At 40.6% G+C, this 16,793-nt stretch overlaps 1 protein-coding gene across 2 annotated transcripts in view; it reads left to right on the top strand.

Moving 5' to 3' along the window:
• The window catches only part of LOC307256004 (guanine nucleotide-binding protein G(olf) subunit alpha), a gene marked incomplete at its 5' end in the record, with an annotated part of 52,870 nt that overhangs the window by 14,731 nt on the left and 21,346 nt on the right, over nucleotides 1-16,793 (top strand). For both annotated transcript variants that reach the window (XM_080034857.1, XM_080034858.1), the window contains one exon: nucleotides 8,391-8,488. In XM_080034857.1, the coding sequence (XP_079890983.1) occupies nucleotides 8,391-8,488 (98 nt within the window). The remainder of the gene's footprint in view (nucleotides 1-8,390; nucleotides 8,489-16,793) is intronic.

The raw sequence follows: 16,793 nt of genomic DNA, 5'->3' as shown, positions 1-16,793 counted from the left end.
CACATGCATTTCTAGCTCCTAAGTCACAATACGGCATATGAATTTTCCAACAGGGCCTCAAATGGTGCTAATATTTAGGTGTTATCCATACCATCACTTTACTGATTGGTTTTTAAAGTGGAATCATTGTTGCATTCACCCATTTCACTTCCTGGCATGATGTTTCCCAGCTTCCAACACGGCTGCAGTGGTGTGTGCTACTGTAACGCTTCGTTGTGTGTGTGTGTGTGTGTGTGTGTGTGTGTGTGTGTGTGTGTGTGTGTGTGTGTGTGTGTGTGTGTGTGTGTGTGTGTGTGTGTGTGTGTGTGTGTGTGTGTGTGTGTGTGTGTGTGTGTGTGTGTGTGTGTGTGTGTGTGTGTGTGTGTGTGTGTGTGTGTGTGTGTGTGTGTGTGTGTGTGTGTGTGTGTGGGCCTGGGACCATTGGGAGAGCCTAGGCTGTGTTGGGTTCCCAGGCCGGGCCAGTGCATAGGGAACAACATGGCTCTGTTCGGAGTGTCTGTGCTTGTCATCGGTCTCAGGCTTCACTAGTGCCGTCAGTGTCACTACTACATTGTCACATCGTGCCACCGGGCATGACACCCAATACAGCGACCAATCAGCAAGCTGTGTGGCTTTTACCTGTTGGCGCCGGCTCTGAAATATGGAAGTAGCAGTTTTTGAACCTGGAAGCAAATGATGTCATGGGGAACCAGGCTCATTGATTTATAGCCCTAGTCTTAAAGTTACAGTTTGTGAAGGGAATCGGCAGAACAGATTTGGTTGAAATGGAATATGATGTTAATAAGTATGTTTTAATTAGTGTATAATGGCTTGAAAATCACAGGTGTCATTTCTTTTTCAACCGTATAATGAGCATTTCATATGCTAAAAGGAGCGGGGTGTGCCGCCATGTTGCACCGCGATGTTTCAACAGTAGAACAAACTTAAAGGCCTTATGCATTTTCATAAATAGTGGCTGTCCACAAAAAATACACCTGTTGAAAGACGAAGAAGAAGTACTATAGAATAAATACCTAAATACATCTTCAACTCATCATATGATATTGTGGAAAGACTTGAGGCAGTAGTGGTGGATAATGCCATCTTAAGTAACTAGCTTCTTGTCCTTGAAGGCCACCGTAGCTTCGGTAGATTCTCCAAATGTGAGGGGAAGGCAATATAGATTTTTCACCACTTCATGACGCCAAAATACACCTCTATCACACACTGCCCCTTTGAAGGGAAACCTTCTCTTGCTAAACATAATGTTCAGCTTTAGCAGTCTGTGAGTTAGTGCCGTGGATGGGGAGAAGAAGACAATAATAAGAAGACAATAATCTTTGACTTACTACATTTCCCTGAAATGCCTTGCACTTGTAGATGTGTTGGTGAAAGAGTGTTGGTACTAACTTTGATTGCACCATCATGACAGTTTTTACCGTGGCTATAACTAAAGCTGATTGTTATTACCGGCTAATCTGCCATTTGTTTTCCTGATTTTATTGTGCTGTGTCTACTCTATCTCATGACAGAAAATGTCACAAAATCACAGAGCCCGTTGTGATGTTCAAACATCTTGCTTTTTCTAAACAAAATTCCAAAAGTAAAAAAACCTATACGTACAATGATATTCATTATAGTTGTACGAGATGTATGCCTAAAGGATTGATCCCTTTTTCTGGGAATCAACCGGTCAATCGTTCCACTAACTGTTTTGGCTCTCTAATTTTCACAGAACAATCATTGCCCTCATTATAACCATCAGTCATGTGACGTATCTCACTGAGACGATACCAAAATCTTTACACATCTTTTTAAATGACCAAAAAAAATGCTTTCCTGCATATTGGTGACCATGGAGATGACTCAATAAAGCTTGGTTTTTTATTGGCTGACACTTTCCCAAAAAAATAATAATTCCAAATTAATTTTTGCTGAGAGTTTTTTGTTTAAGCCTATTTCAAAACAAAAGGTCCTCAGGTGCTATTATGTGGCTCGAACCCTTCCTGACTCTGACATATTGTTGGTTAAAACCTTCCAGCTTTCTGTCTCTGCTGCCTAAATATGGCGTTCTCTAACTTCTGTCATGATAAACGTGCATTGCATTGCTTTGCCTCCGTGGCGACGGCTGTGTCATGTTTATAGTTGATTAAAACAATAGTACAGCTTTTTCAAATCACATAACTATACCGGGTATTTTGAGACAATTTTATTTTTGTTTTGAGATTGTTTTTTTAATATATTTTGGGCCAGTTGGGCAATGTTGTGGGGGTGCGCTTGACGACAAGCAACAGATAGGCTACGGCTGCATTACGTCACGCTGGTTTGAAGGGACTGTCGTTGTGTCTCCTCTGAGCGATTATGGGATGGCTTTCTTCCTGCATGACATTTACTGTTGATGTTTTAGAAAACATTCTGCTGTCAAACCTGCATGAAATATCTTCATGTAAAAAAAAAAAAAAAAAAAAAGTCACGTGATCTGTGTCGGGGGCCGGTTATGGTACAGATGGGTCATGAATGTGAAATGTACTGTGGGCCTCCCTCCCTCCACACACAACAAACAGGCCGGTGGAGTTGTTAGGTGCCCTTTTACAGAGCAGATTTGGGCCAAATTTTTCTTTCTTTTGCATCACAACTGGTAACTTTTGTAAGTCAATGCTCTTCCCTTGTCGTATTTAAATCAACATGCTGCCACGCTTGTACTCTTTATCATTCAAGCCTTCCTTTTATTTTGTAAAAAATAAGATAAGATAGAACTTTATTCATCTTAAAGGACATTCTTTAAATCTTTTACTTTAAAATTACAGAAACAAAACCAAATATTTCAAAATAAGTCGAATCTAACATCTTAAATATATCAAGTGTTAAAAAAACATTCAACTGTTCAAGTAAATGCAAAGAAAAAATGCTTCAAAAAAAGAATGGATTAAGGTCAAGACACGTTAAAGTACAAGACAGTGACCATGATATCTCTTTCATAATATTTAAACATGATATTGAAGTTAAAGGAATGATTGTACATGGCAATGAATTGAATACTGTACTTGGTATTAAATGACAGTATCCGTCACCCTTACAGTAGCTTGGGATAACAGTGGACCCATGGAAGGAAGAAAAAAAAAGAGCCCGGATACAAACGGTCGTCTATGCAAAATGGAAACAAATGCCTCTGTGGGTGCTACGCTAGCCGCCCGACACTGTCTGTCGACTGCAGTGGAGCAAATTCAAATGAGCCCCTGCCTCTGTTTTCAGTGGCACCATGTAACTTTTCTCTCCATCAGACATGTTAAAGGCTATCATTTACCTAACAATTAAACTATTTAGTAGCATAGGGTTCCCACAGAAAATAATCAAAATTTGAAAACACATGTCCTACCATATATACTGCATATAAACATTTGGGATGAACTTTTTAATTTTATTTGTTTTTTTTAAAATATCTATATTACTCTGTGTTTATTTCATTTGTATTGCAATTCAAACATATTTATTATTACGGCTTTGTATTTACGCTCAACAAAAAGACAAGGATTAGGTCCACCAAAGTTTTATTAAGATATGTATAACAGTCTGTTGTGGAAGGGGAGCGCCGTATTACGTCCAGCCTCAACCCATTGCAGATCTGTTTCTGTGTTTGGGTACTGAATTACTGAACTAATGAAGGATGCGTGGCGGATAACACTTGTGCACATCAGGACCTCGTCAGCTAGTTTGTAACTTTTATTTACCGTTGTCTGATGATCGGTTTACCGGCCAACCAGGCACTCTGAATTCATCCACTAAGGAACATCACCTGCTTTTCCTTTTTTTTTGCTAGTTGAGTCAATTTATTGAACATGTTTAAATAAAACAAACACAAAATAAAACAAATTGGATCCTCAGCAACACAGATGCAAGGAATAAGTTCTAAATTCAAATAAGCATTCATGTTCGAAAGGGGTGAGAAGAAGTTTGACATTGTTCTGGTCCTCCTATTCCCCCCTTATATTTTATTTTATTATTTACACTATAATTATTTTTGCTATACGCTATTATCCGTATAGCTCATTTTATGGAGGATGAAGATAGATAGATTTGACCCTTTTCATTCCTCCTAACAGCAATGTAAGTTAACACCTCCCATAGCGTTCCCCCTTGTTGTAAGCTTCTTGGTGATTTCCTCGTGATAGAACAAGTTTCAGTCCTAGAAGTTTTTTTTTTTTTTTTGCAAAGGTTGGCACACGGAGGGCTGCTCCACTTTTGGAACCACGTTATGAAAGATGAACGGTCTGGAAAAACTCCCTCTCCCTCTCCTTTTTTTTTTTGAAAGCTAAATTTGTCTGTACTCTTAAGCTGATCCATATCTAACACAGATATTCCATTTAGAATCTGAATAAACCTGGTGAAGATGTTCTGGTTGTCTGTGATGCATGTTTGGAGGGGATTTTGAGGGCCTGTGGCTGTTTTCTATACGTTTTGCTCCAAGGACAAAAGTCTGTCTTCAAAAACTTCAACCCCAAAGGAATTCCAGCATCCCTCCTCCCCATTTTGCGACTGAAGATGCTGGACATTTTACGGCCTACCATAACTTTGTTTTGCTCAATTGAATTAGATTTAGGCCATTTTGTGCTCTTGTGTCAGCCTGACCTATATGATTCAAGTGAAATATTACAACACACACACACACACACACACACACACACACACACACACACACACACGCACACACAACTTGATTAACATTGTAACTAAGTTGAACTGAGAAGAAGCAGCATCTCTTCTCATGGCTTGTGAGGAGGATGTGGAAATTGACTGGGGAGAAAGCAAAGGAAAGAGTTAAAAAAGCTTGTGTTAAATTCCCTCCTGGTCTCTCTGTCTGTGTTGTTATCAGTTCCTCTGTAGGGCACTGCAGCACACACTGCATTTATTCAAAGGCCCCGTGTCACACGCCTCTGTGGAAAAGAGCCCTAAGGACCAAACCCGCTTTTTTTTCCCCCCCTTCCACCCTCCATCCAGTCCCAGTTCGTTGGAGCCCTTCTTCTTCTTCCTTCATTCTTTCTTTGGGTTTTCATAGCACACCTTGATTTCTTTTTGTGTAAAAAAAAAACAATATATCATTTGGTGAGACCTGCACAGCTAATAGCAGAAGCATAAAACCAGTGCTGTTGAATCTTATTGATATTAGTTGAAATGGGTGTTAAGAGTTTGACTGTAACTTTAATAGAAGTGGGAGCAAATACAGGCAGGAAAGCAAATGGCCCCGTTTGGTTCGGTAAATGCTGTTTTGCAGAAAAACTTAACTGAATGTCCTATTGTTTCTTTACTTTGGTATAATGTGGTGATGATAACGCGGGCCGCACCTAAACAAAGCTAACGTGATAGCATTTGTGTTGAGGTTATTCCCCACCATAGACTGTATATAAAAGTTCCAGACTGGCAGCGTTAGTCTATAACAAAAAAAGTGAAAGTAAACACACGTAAATGTCCCACTCTCTCTTTGTGTGTGTGTGTGTGTGTGTGTGTGTGTGAGTCTGTATGTGTCTGTATTTGTCTGTATGAGTGAGACTTTTGCAGACTGGATCAGTGGATTTCCTCCATATTGAACTTTATCACCGGATCTGCCGAGAGGAGATCTCCCGGAGCATGTGATCATTTATCAGGCTCCTTCTCCCTCCCTCTTTCGCTCTCTATCTTTCTCTATTTCTTTCTTTCCCTCTCTCTCTCTTCTTTCCTCTCTCTCTCCATCTCTCTCTCTCCCTCTTTCTGGTTCGGGGCCACGTTCACCCTCAGAGCCAGTGCTGAGTGCATAGAGTCATGTGGTAGTTCTAGGCCAGAGGAGGAGCCCATCTGAAAGACATGTCTATCGTCTTTTTTATATATTTATTTTATATTTAGAGGGATACAGTGAGTCCTGGGAATTGTCTTCAAGTCATTGACCACGTTTACATGCATAGCAATACTCCGATATTAACCCGGTGAAGATCATATTCTGACTTAATAATTGCCATGTAAACATCCGTTTCTACCAAGCCCCAACCACAGCGAGCTCTACCAGCATCCAATAAGGAAGTGACAAGCATTGCAGTACCTTCCGGTGGCCACTGGGGGTGGTACCAAGACTGAGCAATTTTTCTTTGACTCACTTGTTAATCAGGCCGTTTTCACAGTCTTATTAAACCTAGTTACAGCCTGGTCCACAAAACCATTCTAGTCTGTATGTTTAGGTCATATCTCCAATCTCCGATCTCTTGAGTGACAGCTCTCCGCCAGTTGTCCCTCACTTTGCCTCGGAGGTTTACGTCAGCTAGATGGGCGTATCTCCCTCCCCCCAACGTGAGGCGGAGTAAAAATCTCACAAGATGGCGACGCGCATAAACCAGGATTATTGGATACCGTGTGAATAACTGAGGTCAGCACGGATGATACATCCATATTATATACTATATGGTTTCTACTCCCCTTGATCAGAATATAGTCATAGTCGGATTGAACCATAATCGCATTGAGAAAACTGGAGTATTACGATTAACCCTAACCCTAGTCGCATTATTGAGGCACTTAATATTCCCACCAGAGTTTTCACTGCATTTTTCGGCATTTGCCGCAGTTTGAGACACACGCCCTGGTTTACGGCTGTTAAACTAGAGTGTATAAACATGCAACAAGGCTCCTTAAAAGAAACGGTGTCAATTTTGGCTGACTAAACAAGACAGCGATAATTACGTAAAGAGTGATTTATTTTTCTTGAATGGGACGGGAATGACGAAAATCAGGATATGCTGCGCATGTAAACGTGGTCAATGATGAGATGAGTCCCCGACTTAATGCTCCCACTGAGGTTAGGCGTAGTCCTTTACAGCATCACGGCTTATTTTTGCTGGTTATATTTGGTATATTTTAGGACCTGTAAATAACTGTTTATGATTTTCTTTTTACTGTTACTGTTATCTGAAATATAACACAATACGGCATCTTGGGGTAGCACCTTTTGTGGCTTACGCTGTAATGAGGACGTGAATCAGAACAAAAAAAAAACACATCCCTCTGTTAACGTTTTGCTTTAAGCAGTGTTAACAGAGTGTAAGGGATATGATGTTAAGTTTGATGCTTTTCCACAGAAAGGCAATATTTGAAAAGGTGTTTGAATTTAGAAATTTTGGTCAGCATTGGAAGAGCATTCATATGACCATTTGCGATCTTTGCAAATGCTAGTACATGAGAAGATTTCAGACCAAGTCATTCAGATTATTCAGATGTCTTGTCAACTTTAAAGGATAATTTCACCACAATTAAAACAGACATAGCCTATTTGATTTATTTCAGAGATTAAGATGAGGTTCATATTGATATCGGTGGATGTCATGTCTGTGCATTACCTACGTAGATGGATTTGGGATGTGTTTAGCCAAGTTTAGCACAAGGGCCAGAAGCAGCAGGAAACGGCTAACATGAAAAATTAAACCCCATTTAAAGCTCTCTAATCTAAATGTTGGTTTAATCCGCACACACAACAGAACAGAAATGTTAAAATTTCAGTTTTGTTGTTTTAGAGGGAGTTTACACAATTATTGTCTGGCTGTAGCGCAGGTTGTTGGATTGGGTTTGTGAGCTCAGGTTTGAGTATTATCGACTGTAGAGAGTCGATGGTACAGTAGCCTACCAAACATGGCAACCTTGACCAAGAAGATTGCGCGTGGTCACTGTGCCCGGCTGTTGTCCAGAAGAATTTTTTTTTTCACTCTCATCGCCAGCTCCATATTGTGTACATATTGTCTATGAATCTGCAAAAGCAAATAAGCGTATTACCCAACATGTTTGCATATGTCTTATTGAGTAAGATATCCTACTACTACTCCAGCCCCTGAGCAAGGCAGTCCTTGGCACCCAGCTGCTTTCATTAAACAGCTCACTGACGGACTGAATGAGGCATTGGTTGACAGATGCGTAATTGTGTGTTATTGAATGTGTGGCAGAGTAAGTTACTGAACAACACGTGGTATACATACCTGTACTTACCTGTATTTCCTACTGTATGTACTGTATGCCTATCCAAAAAGTGCTATATAGACAGACACACAGAAATATATTCTTGAACTTAAGTGGGCATGGTTTTGTTGTGTATGTGTGTGGATCTTAATAATGTGAACTGACTTTAATGAGATTTCTAATACGGTTGACAAGATCCTGTAATAGTTGTAAACGTGGACTATATGTATAATGGATGAGGATTTAAAAGAGTTAACACAGGACTCTGCTCATTCAGATACTTTAGGCGGGTTTACATGTGCTTGATCACCATCAGTGTGAAATAAGTCAAAGTTCTTGAGCTATACCCAGCATGACGTTGTGCTTTCAATTTGCAATGTATTTTTATTGTCCGATTAATGTTATTGTCTGTTTTCTCAATGGCTTTTTTCTCCTCTTTTCCTCAGGAGTTCTTTGATCACGCAAAGAAGCTATGGGATGACGAAGGAGTGAAGGCGTGCTTCGAGAGGTCCAATGAGTACCAGCTCATCGACTGTGCACAATAGTGAGTTCAAAACATTTTAAAGGCATTTTGCAGTATAATTTTGAATTTAGCTTTGGCTACATGCTGGGTTACAAAGGCTTTTTCATAGCTACGGACATTATATAAACAGTTACATACTTCCGGGCTGTAATATAATATGTATTTTTACTGCTTTGTCCATCCCCTTTGTGTCATGTTTGAGGGGATGCTCTGCGTTGTGTGCGGGATGTCATGTCCTATATAAATACGGCTGAGATATGTTGACTCTGGGTGTGGCAAGACAATCAGCAGTTGTATTGGTCCTTTGGAAAATTATACATATATCTTCTCATGTCGGAATCTTTCACGTTTCACAATGGCAATATGTAAAGCCCAGTGTTGCTTGTTTTAAAATCCGTTAACGCTACCTACTAGCCTGGCATGACTACGTCAGCGTTTGTGTTGTTGTGTTAACGGGAGATATTCTGAAACACTGTTGTGTGTACTTGAATTCTTCTGAAAACAGAGAAGGGATTTTTTTTTTTTTTTTTCAAAAAATATACCTGTATATGTCGACTTGGCCTAAGGCCCGACAAAATCTAAGTGGGTCAGGATTTGATTTTGTGCACAATCTGTGTATATTTTTTCCTAATACTCCAGATACTTTAGATAGGAAATACTGATAACTGCAGTGTGGGCAACGTGCAGAAACTGATGCGGCTTTCATGGCAAGGTGCCCCAGATTGTTGTTAGATTGTTGTTAGGGCTCCTCCACTAGCTCGGGCCACCGTAGGGTGCTGGTTGTACACAGTGGAGGGCCCCTCTCTCTCTCTTGACTGTAAAAGGAAGTTTGGATATGCAAAGTGAGTCACTGATTACAGTGCTCTCGTTCTGCTTCCTCTCTGACTCACCTCTGGATTGGATTCACATGTAAATACACCAACATGTACATGGTACAGACTGGGAAGTTGTCCCCTCCCATCGCAAAGGTTGTCTCCCTTTATCTCTATGGGCTGGGTCAAAGGCACACTTTATCAGTGACTGGGAGGGAGAGGGATATATTGTCTTGTTGTCAGCGATCTGTGAGCCAGCGTAACATGGGTGCAGTGTTGGGATGTTTTTAAAGATGTCATAACACACATACAAACCGTCTCTGTACTGTTGTTTTGAATGTCTTTCCGTTCCTTGAACATAAACTTGACTTGGGTTCAAGTCTCCCCTGGTTGGCGCTTCTATAGAAAGCAGAGAGAGATAGTCAGGTGATGGTTGGAGAGTCACATGAATCTGTAAGGTGAAGCTGTTACAGTCCAAGGCCTTGTGTTTGTCTTTGCCGCTCTGAGGAAGTCTCTGTGTCTGTTTGCAGTGTAGACTGCACAATATGTAAAGAAGCATCTTGTGTTTAAGTGTTTTTTCTAGTCAGTTTTTCAGTATCATAATGATTCTCGTCGTGGTATCATAAACATTTCAAATCTCCTGTCCGAATGCTATTCTTACTACTCTGTAAAAGAAGTCTTCTGACTAGTTTGTATTGTGATTAGTGAAACCACTGAGGCTTGCAACTAGCTTCAGCTGTCCTGTGACTCCAGTAAACATTAACAGAGTAAAAATAAAGGCGGTATTTAAATGATATGTGATTTTTTTCTGTTGTTAAAGTGAAGGTACGCTAAGCTCTCTGTCCTTTATGTAGCGAATAGCCATTTTTTTTTAGCACAGAAGTATTTGTACATCTAATCTTCCAAATCCATAATTCTGCCAAATGACTTGTGCTTAATGGTTTATTTAAAGTCCCGATTGTCCTCCCTGTTTCCAACCTCCTCCTCTTCAGTATCATTCTGCTACTTTTTCTCTCCTCCATTTGATTGCCTCTCGGTCCGGCCCCTTTCTCTCGCCCTCCTCCAATCACTGCCTCTCTGGTTGTAGCGTCGCTGCTCCTGATTGGTCCAGAGCCGGTGAGCAGTTGTTGTGTTTGGCCAATAAATCACCATCAAGCCAACACATTTATATTACTGGTGTGTAGGGGAGATAAAACAAAAACGGCAATAAGTTAAAGCCTCACGTGGTGGTTGGTTTTTAGTGTACAAATGTACAAACTGTGAGTTCACATTTGATGGGATTAATAATCATGCTATTGTAGTGTGGTGGAGGGAGCCTCTTTTTTATTCTGGTCTTGTGATAGGAGTTGCTGCTTTTCCTTGTCTGTGGGAAAGTGTACGTGTATGTTGTGAATTTCCTAGAAAATGACATAAAAATGACTTATTTTTGCAGTGATAAAAAAAAGTCTAAATCTCAGTTTCGCAAGTGCAATTTTTTTGCATTTTGAAATCGCTCGCTGTGGAGTGGACACATCACTACTGTCTAAAGCCTGTTTGATTGACGTCCAGTATTGTCAGACTACGTAGCCTCTCGCTTACTTCCTCTGTGGGTTTTAACCTCCGTATGAACTATGTGGATGATGGAGGGCATTCGTAGATACTCTGTCCTACATGGCAGCAGACCTGTCTGTGTGTAAAGGCCCCATGCACAGACACACACACACACACACACACACACACACACACACACACACACACACACACACACACACACACACACACACCTATTGTTGTTATGGCCACTAAACTATGCCAACTGCTCTCAGTGACTATCCTGGAAGTAGGGAAAGGCTGGTAGACGGCTTGGCCAGCCAACTGGGTTAGAAGAAAGGGAGCAGAGGTCATAGCTTAGGACATGGGCTGCAGTCAAACACGTTGCATGTATTGTCTGGAGGATGTCTGTCTGTTCTGTTGTTTTGGCTCTTTCTTCTAAATTCAAAAAAACCTTGCCGCTTTTGAGCCAGCCAACACAACCCAGTCTTTTAATCCCATAGTCATTCCAGGAAGCTTTTACTTTAGTTTTCTCTGCTACACCTTTTTTCCCCTCAAGTTTTCTTTGTTGTACCACAGACTGTGTGTGTGTGTGTGTGTGTGTGTGTGTGTGTGTGTGTGTGTGTGTGTGTGTGTGTGTGTGTGTGTGTGTGTGTGTGTGTGTGTGTGTGTGTGTGTGTGTGTGTGTGTGTGTGTGTGTGTGTGTGTGTGTGTGTGTGTGTGTGTGTGTGTGTGTGTACGTGTGTGTGTGTGTGTGTGTGTGTGTACGTGTGTCGCGGGGCAGGCTACGTCCTGGCTCACCAGTGTGATAAGAGTGCTTTCGGTCGCTCAGAGAGTAAAATTAAAGAGGAAGTTGGCCTACATGCGGCTTTTTGTGGGAGGAACAGATTGGCAGGCAGTGCAGTCACACACACGCTCACACTCAAACAACGGTGGCTGCATCGTCGTAAAGTAAAACACCCACCAAACAAGATCGCAGTGGAAGTGAAAAGAGTGTGAAGGCAGACAGACTTACTACACCTCTGCCATTGCATCCGGGTTGTCCTTCATAGACCTCGCTCCATTGCATTGGCAGAGCTTTTTCTTTTTTCTTTTTTTCTTTTTTTCCAACAGGCCTATGGCGAAGCGCTTGCTATGCCAAAGAGCACGTCCGTATCGATGCTTTTGGAATGCTGTCACCCATCGATCTGCTCTCTGCATTGCACATTTATACGTTTTAAGAGCACAGATATGTGTCTGCCTGTCTGATTGATTAGGAGCTATTTTGGGCAACGCGTCGGGGCCGGTTCCATTGCAATGCCTTGGATGTGTCAACGGCAAAATCAAACTGTTTTCACACGCAAATCTGAACTCCTAGACCTCCTGCTTTTTTTTTGTGAATGTTTGTTGCAGTCCCAATTCATGAATCAGTTTATATCCTATGGTGTTTCTCTTACTATAGTGGATTATTGTTATCAGGTGTCAGATGCTGTCCGGACTGGGGTTTATTGTGTGAGGCCAGAGTTTGCTTTCGATGCTTTAAAAACATATTTTTTCATTCATATTTTCTGTGATTGCAAATGACGTATTGAGTGTCCAACCATGGCCTCTCTTAGATCGGTTTGAGTCAGAAGACCGCTGCCCACATTGTGCTTATTGTATAAGGCACAATGCATTCTGGTCATTGTAGTTGTAGTGTACCAATATTATTTGACCGTTTGGCACAAGTGATATGGATAAGAAGTGTTAAATCTGCCAGCTGTTTGTGTCCTTAAATAATGCTCTGAAAAAATAACGACAAGTACCATCATGTCCTAGTTCCAGCTTTCCAATTGTGAGGGTTTGATGCTTTTCTTTGTCATATGTGATAGTACATTGAATATTTCAAAGCTTATTTTGCACCATTGGTCAGAGAAATTGGTTAAAAACAAGCTTAAGGTAGTGTTAAGGGATTTGTGTTTGGCGTTTTTCACTGTTATCTGGTATTTAATACTAAAAGACCAGACGATTCATCAGTTTTATTGTCATATAATGGAGATAATTGCGAGGTTGCAGCCCTACTGTAATGTTAACTCATACTCTTCCCTGTGTTTTCAATCCAAATGAACATCCCCACACTCCCATCCAGAAGTTTAGGGTAATCACACCGCATACACACCAGTAAACACACACACACACACACACGTGAATCCAAAACATAGAGGAAGTACAAGCCCTGACTCTTCCTCCTCATTGAGACCAGACTGGTTCATGGTTCAAGGTTCAAGGTATCTTTATTATCCCCGAGGGGCAATTTGTTGTACAGCCAGCAGTATAAAAAGATGGCAAACATATAACATATAAGACAACAAATAACACAAACAGATCACATATTTACATGTGGTCATGTTCTTGCATTTAACCATCCAGAGACATTTCACACTGTCGCCATCAGCCTGAATGGAACGGAGCAATGTTCAAATACTTGAGGAAGAGTGTGTGCCATTGGAAAGTGATCGTCATTGTCACACATGGTTCATAAGGTGTCAATGTTGACATGCAAATCCTCTGGTAAATCTGAACTTTAAAGTAGAGTCAGTCTGAGATGTGTTTTATGAAGTTGTTTTGAATGATCTCCGTATCGCTTGTTTCAATCCTTCAATGTCACATCATTTTGTACAGAAGAGCTGCATCTAATGTTGTTAACATTATCCATTAATCTAACGATTCATTTAAAGTGAACAACAGATTTTGTTTGATCTAAAAAAAAATATTTCAGAAAATATGAAAAATGTCCATCACAGGCTCTCAGAGTGCAACGTGACATTTTATAATGTCTTGTTTGGTCCATTACACATGAATGACATTAGAGGAGCAAGTTTAGAACTTTTTAGGGTTGATAACTCTTGATGTAGGAATTGAACCTTCATGTTGAGGGTGTTCTGGTTTTTGGCTTTGATCGTTTATTGTATCTCATTTATTGTGTGTTCCTTGCACTATGTTGGACTTGAGAACCGACATTTAACTTTTGCAAGTACACAAAAAATGACCATAAATAACATTGAACCAGGATGGAGAGGTGTACAGGCTCAACTGCACCACTCTGGCGGGGTTCTTGGAGATGGGACGGTGGACAGACCAGTATCAGGGCTGGGTCTCTGGGGCTGAGGGTTGGTGCTGCGGCTGGGGTGTAGTGCTGGTCACGGGACTCTGTCACCAGCCTGGGGGCCACTGACACAGTCATCTGAGGCAGTAAAGTGCTAAGAATGGTGGGCATTGTCAGGCCAGCCCCGGCCCCTGAAGGGCCTACAGAAACAGAGGGGCTACGCTTTCGCTAACAGTGACTCTCCTTCAATAAGGAGCCTCTTCTGTTCACGGAAGAGCCCGAGAGAGCGATATTTATACACTGGCAGCATGTCACTGCTTTTGCTTTTTTTTCCTGTCACCAATTAGTTGCTTCGTTTCTACATGTTTTAGCCGGTTTGATGTGCACAGTTCAGTCTGTTTTGGTTTGGGCTTTTCTAGCGCATCTGAATTGATTAATTGTATTATATTTGTGAATGAAATAATATTATTATTATTATTTTTTAAAGATCGGTCATCTGGGTTACTTTTAACGCGTAATAAATTAGATCTTCTGCTGGGATGTTTGTCAGAGCAGCATTTCAAATTGTGTTGACGCTTCAGGGAGTATGCTGTTGTGTCCAGTTTAGGGGCTTGCATAGTTTGAGACGGAAGTAAATTTGGGTCAAGATGTCTTGAACCTACTTAAACAGACAAGAAGAAGACTCCATACCTGTTAAACAACTAAAAGACACAATGAAGGCAATGTTGAGGTTTCCTTAAACTAAAACGAAAAAGAAATATTTCAAAATAGTTCGCTGCGTATTAAAGTATGACAAACTTTAGTCCTAAAGCATAAACGATGGATGAGTTAACAGCACAACCAAACTAAAACCAGCCATTAAAAATGTATCTGTATTTCAAATAAAATCCTCAAATATGTCTTTGTAATGGCACCAATTTCATTAAAAAGTGATTTTAATACATTTTGAACAATTAATTCTAATGTTTGGTACGCTCTATTTAAAAAAGTGTGTTGACTGCTTTAGCCACTTCCAGTAAACAAACTCTTACAAATAGCTTTATTTGGTTTAACTTCAGTAACCACTGAATTCATGCTTTTACCCTTTTTTAACAAGAACATCAGTGATGTTAACCCAAATGTGTGTTTATTTATTGCCAATTCAAATCATAATTGTGACTGATACACTTATATATAAATAATTATTCTTCATAAGAAAAAGGAGCCATAAAAAAGGCCTTAATCCAGATTAACAAAAACCTTTGTGTCGCTTGCTAAAATCAGATGACCCTGTTGTCAGCTGACTGAGAAATAATCAAAGGGGGCACTATGGAAGTGTGTGTGTGTGTGTGTGTGTGTGTGTGTGTGTGTGTGTGTGTGTGTGTGTGTGTGTGTGTGTGTGTGTGTGTGTGTGTGTGTGTGTGTGTGTGTGTGTGTGTGTGTGTGTGTGTGTGTGTGTGTGTGTGTGTGTGTGTGTGTGTGTGTGTGTGTGTGTGTGTGTGTGTGTGTGTGTGTGTGTGTGTGTGTGTGTGTGTGTGTGTGTGTGTGTGTGTGTGTGTGTGTGTGTGTGTGTGTGTGCGCGCGTTTGCATGTGTGGATATATCCGCGAGTGTGTAGATGTGTGTTTGTGTGCATGATTTCCAAGGAAAAAGGAAGGAGTGGTTTTGAGCTGAACTGTAGAATCTGATATACTGGAAGCTCAGTGGGACTCCATCTACACAAACCACTGTCCTTAAGGTTGTTAGAGCCCCCCGTGGGACTCTAGCTCTCTCTCTCTCTCTCTCTCTCTCTCTCTCTCTCTTTTTCTATCTATTCAGTCCTCTCTCTTGAGGCCAGAAAGCGACAGCAGAGAGGATGTTGCAGAACACATGTCGTTCCCTATATGAAGTGTGTGTGTGTGTGTCTGTGTGTGTGTGTGTTGAACCCCTTGTCAGACACTAAACATCTTTAAGTTGAGCTGTGATATAGTATGGGCAGAGATTTGTGTCAGTAGAACTTGAATTTGAATTGATCGACTTGAATATGAATTGATCAACCTGCATTTGAATTATTGATACTTGAATTCGAATTTATACACTTGAATATGAATTATCCATTTGAATTTGAATTAATTGTACTTGAATCTGAATTTTATTTACTTGAATCTGAATCAGTTAATATTCCAAATGACTTTCAAATAAAAATTCAAAATTCAAGTTTTCAAATTCAAGTAGAAAAAATTCAAATTCAAGTAGAAAAAATTCAGATTCGAGTAGAGATGTGCACATCCGGGTTCTTTGAGGAAGAGCAATCGAGTGCAGATCTCTGATCCTAGGCTACAGCGTCTGGCCGGTGACCGTTATTTAACGTTCAGGAAATATAAAGTCATACATTAATTTGTTTAATCATCGTCTGTGTTTTTGACCTCTTGTTTTATAATCGAAGTATCTTTTAGAACACTAATCACGTTTCAGTAATGAAACTGAAAGTAGTTATAATATCGCCAGGCTATATCAATGAAAACAGACGGTCAAACAGCGTCCAAATGAGCTAAAATCCTAAATACAATAAACAGTAGGCTAACATGGCAAACTTATTTTTAGGCAAGCTCCAATTCATTATTTATTCATTTTTTCACACGTTTACATGTTTAGAGGCGGAGGATTCCTCCCACGCTCTCTGTCCGGCTTATCAGCACTCAGCTGTTTTTTTGGAGCATTAAATGCTTAATTTCCTGCATTCTGGTGAATTTGTATTCACCAAACACCTTTCTTCAGTGCAAATGAACAGTAGTGCAAATAGACCGAACTCTGATGTGTGACTTTATTCTTGTGCCCCGCTGTGATCGCTCTCGCTGTCATCTCTCCTATACTCTGGTTTGGTCGTGGCATAGCCTCATCCTCGCTGCTGTCCTCGGCATTTGAGACGCAGCATTTATTTAATGCTCATAGTTAATCACATA

The sequence above is a fragment of the Ammodytes marinus genome (assembly GCF_949987685.1).
Source record: "Ammodytes marinus genome assembly, chromosome: 9".
Classification (NCBI taxonomy): Eukaryota; Metazoa; Chordata; class Actinopteri; order Uranoscopiformes; family Ammodytidae; genus Ammodytes; species Ammodytes marinus.
Note: the sequence above shows the minus strand (reverse complement) of the source record. Positions and strands in the feature narration are given on the sequence as shown.